General features: G+C 39.0%; 1 protein-coding gene across 2 annotated transcripts in view; it reads left to right on the forward strand.

The window, feature by feature from the left end:
* LOC126457429 (male-specific lethal 3 homolog) overlaps positions 1–18,952 on the forward strand; it is a 149,215-nt gene extending 130,263 nt beyond the window's left edge. Inside the window, exons 9-11 of one of the 2 annotated variants that reach the window (XM_050093699.1) lie at positions 582–793; positions 919–1,003; positions 17,952–18,952. In XM_050093699.1, coding sequence (XP_049949656.1) covers positions 582–793; positions 919–1,003; positions 17,952–18,030 — 376 coding nt within the window. In that variant the 3' untranslated portion in view covers positions 18,031–18,952. The remainder of the gene's footprint in view (positions 1–581; positions 794–918; positions 1,004–17,951) is intronic. The other variant, XM_050093700.1, reaches the window with a different exon arrangement.
* The last annotated feature ends 1,773 nt before the right edge of the window (positions 18,953–20,725 follow it).

The raw sequence follows: 20,725 nt of genomic DNA on the forward strand, positions 1-20,725 counted from the left end.
AACTGGAGGGCATATGGCAATGGCAATGTTAATATTGCTCTGTGAGAATTATAATTATTATATATGCCTTTATTCTATGTCACTACTAGTTGGTGTATCCATTCCATTGATGTATGGTACTGAAATGCTTGTACTCCTTGTCACACACTGTAAGTTATCTTGGGATGTATAGATGTACTGCAGCCAGTGTCTGTCAAATAATCAATGGTCTTCTTCTCTGAAAACCGCTGTTAGCTGTTACAGGAACTGAATGTTCGATGCTGCGTAGGTTGTTAAAAGTCTCTTTTTTTGGTTTTGTAAGCTGTGATGACCATTTATTGCTTGTATATTTATTTACAGTCCCTTCTGGTTTTTTCCATCATATTATCTGATGAAATGAAATCATAAATCGATGGAAAAATCCAAAAGGGGGAGGGGGGGGGGGGAATCTGTGATAGGTTAACCTACAAAAAGTAGTGACTTCAGTTTGAATTGATGGTTGCATATTTAAGGCTTCTATGGAAGCCATATAAATTTAAATAACCCACTTAGGATGACATCATTAATTTTAACTATTGTAAATTGTGCTTTTTTACCCCCAGTATCACGAGTGTCAGCTCAAAACATTCATCTCGGAGATTAATGACAAATGTATCATCAGCAGAAGGAATGACTCAGGGAGATAGTCATTCTGCATTGAAGTGTCTGTTACCTCATCTGTCAGAATGGCAGCTAGTGCCAGACTCACTATACACTGAAAAGCCTGTTATGCCTTCACTTATCTATGGTGCTGTCCATTTAGCACGATTGTTAGGTAAGATGCATGTAACTATTTAATAATTCTTGTAAATAATATTGCTAGAAATTATCATTTTTTATTACTAAACAGTAAGTATTTCAAATTATTTCTAAAAAGGTAATTTGTTTCCTATTTTCCAGTGATACTTCCAAGTCATCTTCTGAACACAAATATTCCAGCAAAGAAACATAAAATAGTATTGCAGCATTTACAAATGATTCTGAGGTATGCTTATACTTCTTAACATCTCTGATAATTAAATTACACAAACATTTTGTGTGTTGTTTGTTACTTAAATTATAAAAAAATCTATTAAGAATTACTTAATCTGACACCACGTAAAAAATATTACTGCATACAAAAATCAAACAATGGGAAGTCTAGGATGGAATGTAACAATACTATGAAAAGGAAAGTTACTACTCGCCGTATAGCGGAGATGCTGAGTTGCAGATACGGACAACGAAAAGACTGTCACAAATAAAGTTTTTGGCCAATAAGGCGCACGCGCGCGCGCGCACACACACACACACACACACACACACACACACACACACACACACACACACACACGAGACTGCAGTCTCAGGCAGCTGAAACAACACTGCGAGCAGTAGCACCAGTGCGTGATGGGTGTGGCGACTGGGTGGGGGTTGCTGAGCACACTGCCCGACATGACACCCTTCATTTCAATGACTGCTTCACAGCCTGTGCCATATGGATCCTTCCCACCAACACCAGCTTTTCTGAATTGCACAGATGGGAACTTCTGCTGCAGTACATCCTACATTCCCGAATCATCCTGGCCTCAGCCTTTGTTAGTCACTGTCCTCACCCATCCAGCCCCTTCCCTAGTCCCATTTGAGTACTACACAGCCCTCATTCCACCATCACACCCAGTCTTTTTACTGCTCTCCTTTTCCGCTACCCTCCCCCCCCCCCCCCCCCTCTCTTCTCCCCTCCGTTTAACCTGGAGCACTTCACTGCCAGCCACCCCTATCCTACTATCCCTCCCCCTCCCTGCCGCAGCCTCCTCCTTACCCCTACTCAGTTGCCACTCCCATCATGCACTGGTGCTACTGCTCACAGTGTGGTTTCAGTTCCCTGAGACTGCAGTTGTGTGTGTGTGAGCTGCATTTGCGTGTGTGTGAATGTGTGTTGTCTATTTTTGCCAAAGGTCTTACTGGCTGAAAGCTTTATTTGTGACAGTCTTTTTGTTGCGCCTATCTGTGACTCAGCATCTCTGCTGTATGGTGAGTAGCAACTTTGCTTTTCATAATATTGTTACTGCCAACAAAGTTTGATTATTTGCAGTTGTTAATCTTCATTGCCATAGGAGAGTATGCCTAATCATTGTAAAGCTTCAGAGCTTCCTGAATAAAATTGTTTGTTGGCTTTGTTTCTTCATTTAATTCTTTCATCTGCAATGCACAATGGGCACTTTGAATGTTTTAAGATTTACTAGGCTTTGGTCCATTATCTAATCTGTTCTAACAAATTTCATCAGTGAGGCACTATTAAAAGTGTTGAGTCGCTCTGTTGTTTTCCTCCATTGTAACCAAAGGAGTTGAAACAGAAAAACTGTCGTGTGATTGTATTTAATAATTTTAAAATGGGTTTGAATCCATTGACTCTTTGTATATGCCATTTGGAAAGTAGTCTTCTTTGTTGGGTTAATAAATATTAATAAGAAATAAATTTGAAGCCTGCACCAATCTTACTCTCATGTGACTTGTGGACCTGGTATTTAAATATAAAAAAGGAGAACATAGTAATGTGACATGAAGTAAATTAGAAAGATTAGATATTATGTACATTAAATAGTGATACGATTACAATGGCGGAAGTTTTACATTTAATGATATTGACAGATTGAGCTGGCCTGTCAAAATATTTGTGTGGAAAAGAGAAAATTATAGTGAAAATATTTAAGAAAAAAATTATAGACACAGCTATGTGGTTAACAGCGACTGGCACCAAAAATGAATATAATTTTGGATGGTTTCATAAAATGCTCATATGGACAATGTGTTTATAACAGGGTTCTGAAAGGTATACTTTCTATACATAAAAAACTTCCTTGAAAGAACTCTTTCCCAGTATGTGTTTGGGAAAGCAGTGTTTAAGTAGAGTATACAGGTACATTGTCATATTGTTAAAGTAAATAACAGAGTATACTTAAAAGCAGGAGAAAAATTTCTGTAATTAGAATCCAGTAGTAAGATGGCCATACTGAGTGAGCAACAATTTTTGTTATTTTCAGTCTTTATTTTTTAGACAAAGCACTACATCATCTTAATCTACATGCTTTGTCAGTTTGCAACATAGTCTCAAATTCTTTGCACACTTTTTCATTCTGCGAGTTTGAAAATATCCTCACAATAGAACTCTTTTTCTCCATCTTCCCAAATATGAGGGTGAGTCAAATGAAAACCTTCAATATTTTTTTAAATATTATTTATTGTGCAGAATTGGTACAGAGCTGTATCTCTTTTGAACATAATCTCCCCCATGCTCAATGCAAGATCTCCAGCACTTACAAAGTGCATAAAGTCCTTTAGTAAAAAATTCTTTTGGTAGTCAGTGCAACCGCTCATGCACCGCATGGCATACCTCTTTATCAGAACGGAACTTCTTTCCTAACGGAACTTCTTTCCTCCCATTGCGTCTTTGAGTGGTCCAAACATCTGGAAATCACTTGGGGCAAGGTCTGGTGAGTATGGTGGATGAAGAAGACATTCAAAATGCACGTATGTGATTTTTCCAACTGTTGTATGGGCAGTATGGGGCCTTGCATTGTCATGTTGCAAAAGGACACCTGCTGACAGCAATCCACGTCGCTTTGATTTGATTGCAGGCCACAGATGATTTTTTTTAGGAGATCTGTGTATGATGCACTAGTGACAGTGGTTCTTCTAGGCATGTAATGCTCCAAATTGACGCCTTTTTCATCCCAAAACTTCTTTGGTTTTGGTGATGAATGGCATCATTCCTTGCTCGCTCTCTTCGTTTCCGGTTGGTGGAAGTGAACCCTGGTTTCATCCCCAGTAACGATTCTTGCAAGGAAGCCATCACCTTCTCATTCAAAGCTCCAAAGAAGTTCTTCAGAAGCATCAACACGTTGTTCTCTCATTTCAGGAGTCAGCTGTCGTGGCACCCATCTTGCAGACACTTCGTGAAACTGGAGCACATCATGCACAATGTGGTGTGCTGACCCATGACTAATCTGTAAATATGATGGCGATTTTCCTTCACTATGGCTTCAACTGCTACAATGTTCTGTGGAGTCACAACTCATTGTGCCTGACCTGGACGAGGAGCATCTTCCACCGAAGTCACACCATTTGCGAACTTCCTACTCCATTCATAGACTTGCTGCTGTGACAAACATGCATCACCCTACTGAACCTTCATTTGTCGATGAATTTCAATAGGTTTCACACCTTCACTACGCAAAAACCAAATAACAGAATGCTGTTCTTCCTTGGTGTAAGTCGCAGGTGGGGCGGCCATCTTTATACTGATACTGAGACAGTATGCGTGCATCTGCACTATGCTGCCACCTACAGGCCATTCTGCACGCTGTTTGTAGAATGCTTACAACTTGCAGGATAATGGCGCGAAATTTCGATTTGTTATTACAAATTTAAGGTTTTCATGTTACTCACCCTCGTACCAAGATGCACTATTTGCTGAAAATCCTCCACCATCACATAGCATTGGTCTCACATCAGTTTCATAACAGAACTGAAAAGATGGTTGTCAGAGGTTGCCTAGTAGGGTCTATGGGGAGCCTTTGGGTGATGGTTTCCCTCTGAAGTTTGTGATCTTCACCCCTTCAATCAATAAACTTGAGATCCAATGGGCATAAAATTTTTAATAAGACGTGTTTTGAATCATATCTTGCACTGCTCTGTACCATAATGCACTGTGCTATGGCTGTTTCCTCTAATGAACTCAATACTTCCCTTCTTGGTTTCCACAGAGGCAGTTAGAAGGCCACCTGTATTTGGCTTATCTCAGTTACTCGTGTTCCATCTTTGAAATGTTTCACCCTTCTCCTAACACTGCTGGCACCCGTGCAGACATGTACATAGGCCCTTTATGGATGAGGTGAATTTCAATAGCAAAAAGAAACATTGCTAGTGCCCATTTTGAAAGTACCATCTGTGGTTATGTAATAGACAGTAGTGACATCAAAATATGTCAACGTGTGTTGTAAATTCTGCAGTTTCCAATCCTGGAGTGGTTTCTGTTATGTTGTTGGAATTGTAATTTTAACAATAAGTCACTCAAGACTTTTAAGTACGGCTCTTGTAATATAATATACCTTGGAGATAAACTGACACTAGTGTTAATCCTTGGCATTCCTGTGTGAAAGTTGTCACAGAATCGGCTAATTAAAAAATCAATGCAATTGGCATGTTTGTTTATATGTGAACCTGAATACAGAATTTTCAGAGATTGCATTTGCCAGATTCATATGCCGATGTGAGATTCTAGATTTGCATATTTTACTGTTCATGTTGCTTCTGTGCATAACTTTTCATTGATTGCATCAGTACTCATTTGTATTGTGAGACATTGTGATGTTTTGAACATTTGTGAGTGCCACAACAAAGTCGTACTGTCGTAAAATTTTCAGACCAAAAGTATAAATTAGAAAATTTTTGGAAGTTAGGTGTGTTGTAGTAACTCAGTGTTGGTGATTCATATTTACTGCCAAAAAATAGATCACTCTGAATTTCAGTGTATATCAGTGCAAGTAAATGGAATTTTTTTAGAAGTTATCCGGGAGAAAACTGGGAATATTTTAGAATTCCGGGAATCTGTTATTTTAGTTTTCAGTTAAATTTTTGTGATTTTGACTGGTAAGAATCAATACTCCAACAAAGGATATTACTGCATCCCGCTTCTGCAGAATAATACTGCAGCAACAAAACACGAACGAGGGGAAAAAGTGAACGAAAATAAAACTTAAGACTCAAAGGAAATGCGCCATATACAACAGCAAAACATGGTGCTCATACAAGCATCTGCCAACAGCTAAGTGTGTCAAATGCTTCAGGAAGACTATGCATTGCTTCCTAACAACAAAGTGTCTCCGATGAGCGTGCCGTCACAGCTGTTTACATTAGATTCGTTTGAGCAGTTGCGGGCGCGTTCTTGCGCATACGCAGTTGAGTCGCGTATGAGTAATACCTTCTCCCGCTTCTGCCTACGGATGTGTGTCTGGGCGCCACTACCTAATATTGCCCCGGTTCGGAAACGTCGTAGATCCGGGGCTGATGCTCAGAGCAGTTTGAGCTGTAGTGGGGAGGTTCGAATCCTGCCTTCCCATAGTGCTCAGAGCCTTTTTTTTTGGGTGGGGGGGGGGGGGGGGGGGGGAGGTGGGTAGTCTCCACGTGACCCGTGTTTACGTTTAGTGATTTTGCTGTTTCCTCTTCATTTATTGCTCTCACATTAAATGAAAACGAAACGGATTTCTGTGGCCGGGAGCTATCAAATGAATTAAAATACGTTCGCATGTTTACGGAACGCTAAAATTTTTTCCACTTTTCTGACAGTCAAGCATTAATCGCCTAATGAAGTTATTTTTGTGGGTTTGCTAAAGAGATTTGACTTTTATTAATCTTTAGCAATGAGGCAGTCAATTTATTTGAAACGAAGTGTTTAATTTCGCACTTTTGGTTAGTTTCAACTGTTCGCTGCATTTCAAGTGCACGTTTTCCATTTTCTAGCTCGCATGGCATTATGCCATAATAAAGAACCAAACATGAGACAATACAGTAGTGGTACTCAGGAAAATTTACATCCGAATCTGGACATACGAATGTGCACTTTAAGCCGAATTATGCATTTTAGTATGGTTCACGAAATTCCGATACTCTTGAAGTATCCTCTGATGTCTTGATTCTTTTGTGACATAGCGCAAAATCTTTTAATGTTTTACACGTACGAACATACAAGCTTCCTGCGTCGTAGCTGCGCAAGAGCAGGGGCGCCTGTTATCTGGCGCTCTCTGACAACTGCTGAAACAAATCAATTTCTCACACATCACGGGAAAATATTGCAAATGGTGGTTTGAAAAACGTTCCTTTTTAAAAGTAAATTTCCTTTTACACAAGATGAACTATGTGCGAGAATGTATGATGAGTCCGCAGCTCGTGGTCGTGCGGTAGCGTTCTCGCTTCCCGCGCCCGGATTCCCGGGTTCGATTCCCGGCGGGGTCAGGGATGTTACCTGCCTCGTGATGACTGAGTGTTGTGTAATGTCCTTAGGTTAGTTAGGTTTAAGTAGTTCTAAGTTCTAGGGGACTGATGACCATAGATGTTAAGTCCCATAGTGCTCAGAGCCATGTACGATGAATTTCTTAAATCACAGAGCGTTTGACTCTCAATTAAAAATCAACTCTTTGAGGACAATCATCTAGAAGAATTTCGAGCCCAGAAGATCAGAAATTTACGTCGTTATTAAACATTTTACTGGCACATTTGTGTGATACATCTCAAAGTGTAACAGCGCTAAAAAGATCAACATTATATGTGGAAGCTTAGCTTCTGTTGCAGCTTATTAATCTTAGAGACCACGATTATATGTGAAAGCTTTGTTTTTCTTGTAGCAACACTATGTATATTAATTTAAACCATTAACTTTTCCTATTTGTATTTTCGCACTACTTATGAGTGATCTTGCTATAGGCTGACTACATCACGTGTTCTATGCTGTCTTCAGCTGGCGAGATCACGTGACATGAGCTATGATACTGGCTTACAAAAGCGCGTCGCAGTCTCGATTTCAATGCTTTGGAAAGTAACATGCGGTGTTTGGTGGAATTCGAAGTTACACCTTCACAACACGAAACTATGCAGCGTACATGTTGCTGCTGCACATCCAAGATCTTTCCAAAACGTGTTCCCCCCCACCCCCCCTTAGTTTAGTTTTCTAAAGTGCCGGGAAATTCTACGTCGCCGTATAAAACCATAAACATTCAAAGTACTGATAGATTTTACAGTGGCAAGGAAAAGTGTATTTTCAACCGGGAAATTTTTTTCCTTGTCCATGTATACACCCTGAATATGTAGCTAGTTGGTGTTTGCGATTTAAAAACAGTAGCATATATTTTACTAACATATGTGTTACATCTAGTTTTCCATTTCAAGGGGATATACTATCTAGTTATCATAAATTTATTTTATTTTAGAGTTCGTTAGTGAATGTAATAACAAAAAAATTTAGGAAATTATTAATTTTTACCACAGATTTTTCTGTTGCCTGACTGTGTTACACTGATCTCCCTCACCAAAATGTATGAAGTACTGTCTTCACTGAAACTAAAACTGAGCCAGTGTGAGGATTTCTGGCAGCAAGTATCGTGGATGGAGAGTCATAGACAGATATAGAAGTAAATTCGGGTGTGCCCCAGGGAAGTGTGTTGGGACCTTTACTATTTATGTTGAATATTAATTACTTTGCGTGCAGTGTTAATAGTGACCTCAGACTTTCAATCATTTGTAGTGAAGCTCTGTGTGAAAGAAGTGGAATAAATATTCGTTCAGATGACAGCAGTTTGGAGGCAGTCTGGCTGTGGGCTTGTAGACAGGTGTGAATGCACACCAATGCAATCGTGATGGATAATGGTGACACCTGGAAGGTGATAATCCAGTTAAATGAACTGGGTGTCGGCTCTCGCTGCTTCTCCTTATTTTGAGCTGAATTATTTCTACAGGCTCTGCAGATGACACTGCTTCTTCCATTATAAAGCTAGTACTGCTTCATGCTCTATTGGGTGATAAGCCCTTGGAAGCTTTTCGTAGAAAATATCATCTAGTTTTGCAGGAAGTGTAGAATCATGTTTCGCAAGGAAACACCACTAACTTGACCTCATATTTTCAGGGGGAAAAAACGTATATGTAAGACACCAGCCTCAGCATTTGATACCGTGTGAAAATCTGGGCCACAATTCTGACAGTGCACAGCTATGATCCTGTGAAATTACAGATTTTAAACGTTCATATGCAGTGGTTGTTTGTAACTTGATCTACTCCACTGCAGTCACATAATGCCCAAGCACAAAGTACTGTACAGCAGAGGGACAACCATCCTATTCATGGGATAGTAAAGATGAGGGGCAAGGTGAAAACATCTGCCCAACATGTTTCAAAATCATATTCTGCAGCACATGTTATTAAACATGATTTATAGTAAGAAATACATGTATTTAATATGTCAAACTCGCACGTGTATCTTCAGTATCGTTTTAACAATATTCTCTTATTGGTATTCTGCAGCTATATGTGTGCCTCAGAGTCAAAATTAATAAACCTAAGCAACTGAAAATTGTTAGCTCTGAAGTATTGGAAGTAACTATTCTTTGAAACAGGACATTTGCAATAGCTATCACCACACCTTCTGCTTGTGTTGCCCAGCAAACATTACGTTACCGTCTTAGCAAAAATAATAGTAATCGTCATTAGAAGTCCCTGGAACCCAACATGACCCAGGAGCATTAGGAAGACATACCACAACCCCAAGGAGGGTCAATGTTAACATGTCTGTAACACAAGTACATAAAATGAATGGAAAAAATAGGTTTTTATAGTTGGATAAATATCAATCACAACGTCTCAGTTTCACTAGGTTGAACTGGTCTGCAGTGTCACACTTATCTTCAAAGAGAGGTGAATTGGAAATAATTTAAACTGACCAGTCTTCCCTATTCTGATGTAAGGTGGTGGTGGTTTTCTATATGCTCTTCATGGTCTAACCATAAATAAAAAAACAAAGATGATGTAACTTACCAAACGAAAGCGTTGGTATGTTGATAGACACACACACACACACACACACACACACACACACACACACACACAAAATTCAAGCTTTCGCAACAAACGGTTGCTTCATCAGGAAAGAGGGAAAGACGAAAAGATGTGGGTTTTAAGGGAGAGGGTAAGGAGTCATTCCAATCCCAGGAGTGGAAAGACTTACCTTAGGGGGAAAAGTATACACTCGCGCACGCACACACACACACACACACACACACACACACACACACACACACACACATATCCATCCGCACATACACAGACACGAGCAGACATTACATTTAAGGGAGAGGGTAAGGAGTCATTCCAATCCCAGGAGCGGAAAGACTTACCTTAGGGGGGAAAAAAAGGACTGCTTGTGTCTGTGTATGTGCGGATGGATATGTGTGTGTGTGTGAGTGTATACCTGTCCTTTTTTTCCCCCCTAAGGTAAGTCTTTCCGCTCCCGGGATTGGAATGACTCCTTACCCTCTCCCTTAAAACCCACATTCTTTTGTCTTTCCCTCTCCTTCCCTATTTCCTTGCCGGCCGCGGTGGTCTAGCGGTTCTGGCGCTGCAGTCCGGAACCGCGGGACTGCTACGGTCGCAGGTTCGAATCCTGCCTCGGGCATGGGTGTGTGTGATGTCCTTAGGTTAGTTAGGTTTAAGTAGTTCTAAGTTCTAGGGGACTTATGACCTAAGATGTTGAGTCCCATAGTGCTCAGAGCCATTTGAACCATTTGAACCCTATTTCCTGATGAAGCAACCGTTTGTTGCGAAAGCTTGAATTTTGTGTGTATGTTTGTGTTTGTGTGTCTATCGACCTGCCAGCACTTTCGTTTGGTAAGTCACATCATCTTTGTTTTTAGATATATTTTTCCCACGTGGAATGTTTCCCTCGTGGGTGAGGAAAAAACTGAAATTTCTTCTAGCAAATACAAAACTAAACTGCTGCTGCCTACATCAGATAATGTAAATGAACATGGTCAGTACAAGTGTCATGCTATTCATTATAAGATTGAGACTGAGGCAGGCTTTTATTTTATCCATCATTTAACCAACGTTTCTCATATTTACTCTTGGCTCCTTTTTCTTTGCATTTCCTATTTGGTTTGAATAAAGAATCCGGTTTGGTTTTATTTCCTAGTGGTAACATAAGGAGTATGTAATTTTGCAGTTACTAATCATACTAACAGTAAAGGAAGACACATAACAAAACCTCGTCGTTTCTAGCAATTCGCTCTGTAAACTACTAACATCCATTCTTCATAATCAGTATGGCTAAGTGTTAACCATATGAAGTAAACATATTTTCGTGTTATAGTTGCCTGACCAAAACTAGAACACAAAATATGAACAGTCCTGTACCAGGAATTATAAACTTTTAACAACTTGAACACAAAATATGAACACTCATGTACCAGGAATAATAAACTTTTAACACACAAAAGTACGACAATATTATGAAAAGAACAGATTGCTACTCACCATTGGTGTGCATTTATGTTTTCAGTCAAAATGCCTTCTTCTGATGTAGGAACACACACACACACACACACACACACACACACACACACACACACACACACACAGAAACCTAGCAGCACAGCAGCCGTATCCTGTCCACACTGCATTCCTGCTTGTGCCCAGAAGCAGCACTACTCCTTCCCCCGTCCCTGCCCTCTCATGCCTCTCCCTTCTTGCCCCATGCCACCTCCTTACCCATGCCAGATTTCAGCTCCCATCAAGTGCAATTGGTATCCACAGTCTGGCTGCACTGTGTCAAGAGTTCGTGCTCGTCTTTTGATTAATGAATATGGGCTGATGTATAGCAATGATTGGACACTGTTTGTAACATAACATGCAAGTGAGTTTGCAAGTCGTAATGCTCACAGGTAGGTGCCATTCCATGCCTTGATGCTTGACGAGGGTGAATGCATGTGATATTTTCCATCAGGTGATGATTGACGTCTGATTGGTCGTGGTCAGGTAATTGCATGGAACTGGAGTCAATGAACTTGCCAGTCATTCGAAGTGCCTTGCAATACACAAGCTCTGTGAGCAATGATTCAAAGTCCAGGTCGTCTGTGGTGCAAAGTCAAAGCAAAATCATGGGTAGGGCAGTTGTCCAGCTAGTATCATGACACATCAGTGCAGCCTTTCAAGAATGGTGCCAATATTCTATCATGCCATTGCTCACTATGATTGAGAGTGTAACAATATTTACTAAGTTGTGTAAATAACTCAGACCCAAATTGCCAGCTGTGGTCTTTGATGATGTGCAGCAGCAGACTACCAAATCATGAAATCCTGTTTGACACAAAGGCAAAGGCCAGCATTTCTATCAATATGTTCTCGACTGACATAATTTCTGGCCAAAGAGGAATCAATGAATTGCAGTTAATAAATAATGCTGACCATTTTATGGAGAGAGTGGCCTACTATGTCGATCTGTATGTGTGCAAAGCATGCTATTGCATCTGGAAAATCTCCAACTGGTTCATGCATCTGACAGAATACCATACTGCACTGACACTGAAGGCAAACACATGCAAGCCCACTTGTGACAATCCTTTTGCATAATTTTCTGTTAATTTGGTGGGAAGAAATAAAACAAATTGTCACTAGAAATGACAAAATTCCATTCACCAACTCTGAAACATTGGAAAGATTTCAGGATCCACGAGGCTATTATGAAGAAGTGACATCGAGAACATTACAACCAAGGACATTGGCATTGCAAGGAATGAAATAAAATAATGAAGAAAAAAAAAAAGAAAACCACAGTAGCAGCTCGGATCAAACCAGAGTTATCAAGTCAAGAGTCAGTGGGCTTAATCTCTGTGCCATGCCACAGACAAGACAGTTGTTGCTCAAAACTTACTCATGTCTACATGTAAATGCTTAGAGAGCGTTTTCTCTTTACTTATAGACCACTCAGGCAAGATATTCAAGGAACTTAAAAGGGTCATATCTACCTGCTTCTGGTCGCGCAGTTGAGCCCAATCAGTGAGACCCTTTCCGCGCACTGCCCTTGTTAATTGTAGGTCCCAAGAAGTGCTCCAGTCAACAGTTCTTGCAAGTCAGCACTCTCAAGAAACAGCATAAGTCTTTGCTGGTGTCTGGCTGTGGAATTTTCATAACGGCTTCTACTGTCTAGTGGCAATCCCCCTTCTGATAAAATTAAGTGACAGAAGGAAATATTTGTTGACTGTGAAAAACCTTTTGACAATGTTGACAGGAAAAATTTCTTTCAAATTCTAAAGGTGGCAGGGGTAAAAGACAGGGAGTGAAAGGCTATTTACAATTTCTACAGAAACCAAATGGCAGTTATAAGAGTTGAGGGTCATGAAAGGGAAGCAGTGATTGAGAGAGAGCAAGACAGGGTTATAGTCTATACCTGATGTAATTCAGTCTGCATATTGAGCAAGCAATAGAGGAAACAAAAAAAATTGGAGTAAGGATTAAAGTCCAAAAAACTTTGAAGTTTGCTGATGATGTAATTCTCTCAGAGACAGCAAAGGACTTGGAAAATCAGTTGAATAGAATGGACAGTGTCTTAGAAAGGAAAATATAAGATGAACATCAACAAAAGCAAAATGATGATAATAGAATGTAGTAGAGATAAATCAGGTGACGCTGAGGGAATTAGACTGGCAATGGCAAGAAAAGCTTTTGTGAAGAGAATTTGGTTAACATTGAGTATAGATTTAAGTGTACGGAAGTCTTTTCTGAAAGTATTTGTGTGGAGTGCAGCCACACATGGAAGTGAAACAAGGGCAGTAAACAGTTTACACAAGGAGAGAATAGAAGCTTTTGAAATGTGCTGCTATAGAAGAATGCTGAAGATTAGATGGGTAGATCACATAACTAATGAGGAGGTACTGAATATAATTGGGGAGAACATGAAATAGTGGTATAACCTGACTAGAGGAAGGGATAAATTAATAGAACACATTCTGGGGCATCAAGGGATCACCAGTTTAGTATTGAAGGGAAGCATGGGGGATAAAAATCAGATAGGGAGACCAAAAGATGAATACAGTAAGCAGATTCAGAAGGATGTACGTTGCAGTAGTTGCTCGGAGATGAAGAAGCTTGCACAGGATAGAGTAGCATAGGATGGAGAGCTGCATCAAACCAGTCTTTGGACTCAAGACGATGAAAACAACAACAACAACAACAACAACAAAGTAATCTGTGGCTTACCAAAAACACACAAGCTGTTCTGTTACAAGCGTTTAAAAATTTTGATCAAATGTTGCTGGTACTGTACTGCAATGGCTGAAAAAATGAAGATGTCATGCAAGTATGCAAAACAGAATGACAGCCCTTGCAGCCTGGAGTCAGCATTGGACTGCACTATGGAATTTCAGAGTCCATCTCAATACATTGTGTACCATAAGTCGCTATAGGTGAATTATCTGTGGCAGAAAGACAGAACAAAGTTGATGGCCAACAGTTGTAATGTCCATGGATACATGCAAAAGCCTGAGCCAGTGCCTACAAGAAATTTTCGTAGTCTTCTGATCACTGAAAAAGAGATGCTGAGAGCTTGACCAGCAATCGGAGGCAAATGTCAGAGTTCCGCTGTCATTTGGATAAGTGGAAATTGAGGTGCACTTGTGAGCCTTATCTCCAAATTTCTGGTGATACTGACATACAGTAGGTAGCTGCTCTGCACCACTAGAGGACTGACGAGTTCATTGTTCTCGACATGGCACAGAACACAGCAACCTCCTCTTGCACACTGTCCTTCCCCCTCGCCCCACTTCGGGACGCCAATGGATACAATGTAATGAGTAGTAGACAACATAGAATACATCACACTCTAATACTAAATCTAAGGCTGTCTCATTGAGATAAAGTTAGCAACATACGGGGCACTGTCCATAAAAACCTCTTTGCGCTTAAATCTACATTTGTGCAATTTCTTTCCATTGCTTGGCTTGCACTTTGTTTTCCCTCCCTTCTGTTTATTTTTATGTCTCTTTTCCTCTTCAAGCTCAGTATTTTCTTTTTTGTTGTTGTTGTTTATTCATTTGCTTCATTGTGAAGTGGAGGCAGACACATCCTTTGCTAGTGTGTTGATTTCATTCTTAACATTCTCTACCCTAGAGTTCCTATTCCAGTATCATTCTGACTTCAGATGTTGGATGTGCACTCTTTCTCATATGTTGGATATACGCCTGAATTGAAGAAAACATCTTAACTTGTGATATTGATCTGAAGTTGAACAACACAAAGAAAAAGAATTGCATCCAAGCATGTCAGACAATTTAAATTTATGTTAAACTGAACTCAGAATATCTATTCAGAGAAGGCACCTTCAATGACGTACTGACCCTCTTATCAGCAGCAGAAAAAAGTTCCATTAAACATTACCTATGGAGCTGACTTTTGTTGTTTGTTCTGAGCTGCCATCATCCACTTCAATGTACTCAACACTGAAGAATAATGTAACACTTTTACTCAAATAAAACCGCTATAAAGCAAATGAAGGATACAAGGGAAAAACAATTGTAGTCCAGTTTCTAATATTTTGCAGTAATTTAATTTGAAGTTAAAAAACTGCGCAGATAAAATGTATCAGACATACAGAAAACCTATTTAGAATAATTCTCAAGGTGTTTCTCTAATAGACCCTTAAATTAGTGTCATGTGGTATAGGGATTTGTTTATTAACAATGAAAAGTGAAGGTACACATCTTTACAATCAAAAACAATCATAGACCACTTACTTTCTAGAATGGGTTGCATTATATGTAACTGTTTGTCTTAAAAAAAATGTAAACAATTAATACTTATAAAACATCAATGAAATTAATTTTTCAATGTTTGCACCAAATTAGTCATTGTTGACTGGGTAATCTTGGGGAAAAAAGCGCATTTTCAAACAGAATTTCTTCAGGTATTGCAGGTTGGAGAGTGGAATTAAACTTAAATATGAAGGTTTTGGCTTGTTTTGAATTTGTGCATGGCAACAACACAGGACTCATTGGACGTCATTGGACATTTATTTCTGTGTTCTTTACTGAGAAATGAAGAACACGATTAGAACTTTTCTTGGCCACACTTGATGACGTTGAAGGGAATAGTTTCTGTGGCATCTTGTGACGTGCTCATTCCAATCGCTGATTGTTTCAGTGTGGGCTTTTTGATTTAATAAATATGTAACTTTGTCACATTCTATGTAACTGCCCTGTAATAGGAAAGGTTACTTTGATTGATTCAAATCTGTTGCATGGATAGCTGAATAATGACATATGGAAAATCCAGGATGGAATGTCCCCAGGGCAAGAATCACAAAAAAGTGCAAATAAAGTACTGAAGAATGATAAAAGCAAAGGTGTAATAACTTTGTTCCAACGTCATCAACTCCTTTTTGGCTGTGGTCCTGTTGTAGGTATGAAAGTATCCTTCTCCTGAAGTAAAAACATATGCAGTAAACATGTAAAAGGACAGCTGTCACTTGTAGTATACATCATTAGCGCTAACATTAGGCGCTGTAAGATTTTTCATGTATCTATGCCTATTGCCCTATGTTCATGACTTCACGTAACTTTAATTTTTGCTCCACATTTTCACTGACAGATGACTTCAGCATCCTTCTTACATAGTAAATTAAGAGTTTCTAGCTGCTTAATTTCTTTATCTACTTCTTCTGCTCTACTGCTATCATTTAATTTTGCTGCAAGAAGAGAGAACTTTTTGCTTTAGATTCATTGCTTGCAGAGCAAGTATCTGACATTGGGTACCCAAAAGTAGTACTAAATTTCATCTGAATTATGTTCCAATAACATTCATAAGAAACGGGAGAACTCTAGAAATGTCTCTGTATACATCTGATGCAATATTTTAAGGTTTAATTTTTCAGGTAGATAAATCTTAAATGTACCTTGAAGGCTATAGTGAGAAGAACAGTCTTGAAGGGAATTTGTATGTTTCATTAAATTAGCAACAGCCTTGGCTGTCTTTTTCATGGGTCTAGTAGAATGAGTACCTCAGCTGTTAGTAAGAGCAAGAGCAGTGGTGCAAAGAGATTATTGATTGTTAACATATTCTGGCTTGTTATACCATGCAAACTCATAACGGCCTTGTAACAAACAGGAATTTCAATAAATTTTCTGTCCCTGTGTACACGTACCTCATAGCAGTAATAGTGGTCTCTTAGATTGCCATTTTCTTGTGGTTTCCATGGTCTTCTTTTCTCACAGGCAAAACTGAAATTAGTGAAAACGAGCATGCAAGTGTGCACTCTGTAAATTCTTGTTTTCAAGTAAATTGAACTCCCAGACTAGTATATCATGTTCATGTTTTGAAATTTTCATGAAATGCTGTTTCCTGCATTCGCTATATTCACAAGGAACATGGCTTGTCACACTTTTGTTCATTCGCAACTCGTCACACTTATGTTCACTCACATCTAGAAGTATACCATGTTTAGGTCTTTCCTTTGCTCTTCTCTGATGAACAGCTGTAATATTCTCATTGCTTGATTTTCTGCCGAAATGCAAACTGCCTTTCTGCACATCAGAAAATTAGATGCCATTCAACAACAGTATAGTAGCTGACCAGCTTTTAAAACAATAAACTCTGGTAATATTTTCATTTAAAATGTACATGGACTCTGATTCTCCCTCATCTCCCTCCATTTCACAGGGGACTTCATTTTTCCCTGGGGCACTTTTCTTCTATACTGACTTTTTATGGACTGTGAATGGTTTTCTCTGTGTATGAAGCTGTTAGACTGTAGTGCAACAAACAGAATCCATTAGTACTAGAATCTCAATTTTCACCAAAAGTGAGCTTTGAATCTCTTTTTCCCTGTACCCTTCAGATGTTAGTGACTAATTCTTTAACAGTGGGTTTTGAATAAAACTGAATACTTCTTTGACCTAATAGCAATGCATTGTTAATTATGTAGCCATGTGACTGTGTGGAATTTAGTGGGTAGTAAAAACTAAAATTAAGCCAACATGACAGTAACAGACTGTGGAACTGTGTGCCATCTCAGTATACACAGAACGGTGTACGCAGAGAGAGCCTTCTGCCCATAATGTAGGAGATGGATTGACAAAAGCACGTGTTACATACATCCCACAACCTACAGATTACTTATATTTATCCATTTTAACCCCAAGTGTACAAAATTATCAAGGATAAAATATTGAATATAAACTACCATCTTTTGCTCAAATATAGAAGTTAACATTCCTTGTAAGAAAGCGATAATGTCTCATTTTTTACCCGTTTGTGGACGTCTACTTTTCTGTTCAAAGAAAAAAGTATTGTGACATGGCTGACATTTCTATGTTCAATTCATTCTTCTCTGTTTTAATTAAAATTGTTTTCTCATTTTGTAGATACTTGGAGAAAAATAGAGACTGGTTTGAAGAAAATGTGTACGAAGATAATTGCTCTCCACTTAAACAAAATGACTGATTTGCTGTATTTATGCATAGCTTCATATTTTATATTCTGTAAATAGTTTATAGAAATTGCTATTTTTAAAAACATTTGTTGAATGTTAAGTTATAAAAATGCATGTCACTGTAGATTTTGATCTGGTGTTTCCAGTTCAGTTGGTATTTTTCATGTTATCTCCTGTACCCTACAAAATATTGTCTCTGTTATCATCAGCCATGTATTTGATAAAAATGGTTAGTGCAAACTTCACTATTTGCCATTTATATAGTATGCTTCTGGGACCAAAGATGTGTAGATAACAAAATACGCAGACATGAATATTGGAGAGTGATTAATTCTCTGCTTCTTTGATAATTATGACTTGCTTCTCAGTGGAAGTAACCAGATCCTTTAACTATGAAAGCTCAGGTTACTTTAGTTTAAGTTCCTAAGTTATTTTATTCAAGAACTATTGTGCTGTTACCGATACCTCAGACTTGCTGATTGTCAATAATAACTGTAATGTTTTTCCTTTCTGAAGCTGGAAGATTTTGACACAGTGTTTTGTGTCTTATAAGTTTGTGACAGCTGATTGTATGTACAAAAAGCCAAATTATCAGTAGCGTGCTATGTTGCTGGTGAAAGTGGATGAATCAGTAAAATACAGAATTTTACGTAAAACTGGTACTCTGAATTTCTTTTTCATACAATTTCAATGGCAGTACTACTATTATAGTGACAAAAACTGGATACAGGTATCCAGCTGTTAAGAAAGTTTACGTAAGTGGTGCCTGTCAGTCACTTATTCAGCACAAAGATTTAATCTGTTACGGCTGGAACACACACTGAATGCACGTTGGAGAGATCACATACCCACCTTTGTTTCAATCTTCATGTCTTTCATAGATGTAAAAGACTGCAGTGGGAAGATACTGTTAACTGGTCATAAAAATGTATTTTCCCTTATTGTTAAGCCATTCTTCTACAATAAATGATATTCCAAGAATGTGATTTTCTAAAAGGACTGCCTTTAATATGGTGGTTTTTTTTTTACTGTTGCTCCACTTGCAGTGACAAAAAATGTATTGAGTGTTTTTCAATTTTTTCTGTTTTGATTTAAGTGGTGGACTAGTTGCTGTACAGTCACCACTGAGATACAGCTGCTGTTTGTGTATGTATGAATATCGATATAGCACATAATTTGCCAAAAGAAAATTTTGAATTTTAGTGACTGCTATACTTCCAGAGGAGATAGTCATTTCAACTCTGGCAGTACCTCCTATGTACCAAAACTGCAAAACTTCACCATATTTCCAGCATTCTACAATTGTAATGATCCTGAAGAATAGTCGAACTGCATGTTCTTAAATTGAGATAGGGGAACAGTTACACCTGTGTCCATGCCGAGGCATCATTATGCATGGGTGTCGTTTGCAGAACCATCTTCCAGCATATTACAGGAGCAGGTACTGAGAATATTATTTTAACACATATAAAAATCAGTTATCAGCTGCACAAAAATTCATTGGATTCACTTTTAACAGATTAAGCTGTCATCTTCAGAAGTTTGAAATAGATAAGCCAGTGTCAAATTAGAATCAGATGGTAGCATCCTTTGTCACATCACAGATGAATATGTAATATATGCAATGTGTAGCAAGCAACAGACATATAAATCATACATAAACTGACTAGCCAGAACATTGTAATCTCTCATTCACTATCAATATAAACCCGTACAGACGATAGCAGCGTCACCTGATGAGGAATGACTGCCCCAACTGGACAACTTGCCAGGTTTTTGAGGAATGCTGTAAAACACATCCAGGCATCATGGGGTTGGGCAGCCACCCGTCATTACAGGTGTCGGACATCGTAGGCTAGGCAGACTGGTAAAACAGGACAGGTGGTGAACTGCGGTGAAACAAATATGAGACTTCAGTGCTGGGTAGAGTACAAGTGTATCTGAACACACAGTGCACCGAACACTCCTAACAATGGGCCTCCACAGCCAACGGTCCATGCATGCACCAGTGTTAAAATCATGACACTGGTGGCTATGACTGAAATGGGCACATGACCACCAGCACTGGACATTGGCACAGAGCACTGCATGGTCTGATGAATTCTGATACCTTTTCATAATGCCGATAGGAGGGCACCAATCAGTCGTCTTCAAGGAACAGCTCCTTGACACCTGTGTTGCATGACGGAGACAAGCTAGCGACAACTCCATTATGCTATGGGGAACATTAACGTGGGCATCCATGGGTCCAGTGGAAGTTGTGCAATTCACCATGATGGCCAAGGAGTATCATACACTGGTTGCGGACCACATGCGTCCCTTCATGACAATCATATTTACTGATGGCAGTGGCAGGATTTATGGCTGTCTGATCTTGTCTCTCCATTTCCATTTTCAAAACTATTCCAAACGAAATTCGCTAGATAAAGAAACAATGAACACTACGCATATAACACTGCCTACAGTGAAATATCTCTTGTAAAAAATGTCGCATAATGGGTGACAATCTGCTAGAAACAATCTCATAAAGCTATATATTCTAAGAGCTCCACACCGTTTTATCTTTACCATTATATCCAGTGCTGAAGTTCACATGTCATAATGAATTTTGAACTGAAACATTCTGACTATTATCTATACATGAAATTTTGAAATGCTATTACTCTGTGCAGAAACAAAGCTCATAATAAAAGAAACTATCTGACT

This window comes from Schistocerca serialis, chromosome 2 (assembly GCF_023864345.2).
Source record: "Schistocerca serialis cubense isolate TAMUIC-IGC-003099 chromosome 2, iqSchSeri2.2, whole genome shotgun sequence".
Taxonomy (NCBI): domain Eukaryota; kingdom Metazoa; phylum Arthropoda; class Insecta; order Orthoptera; family Acrididae; genus Schistocerca; species Schistocerca serialis.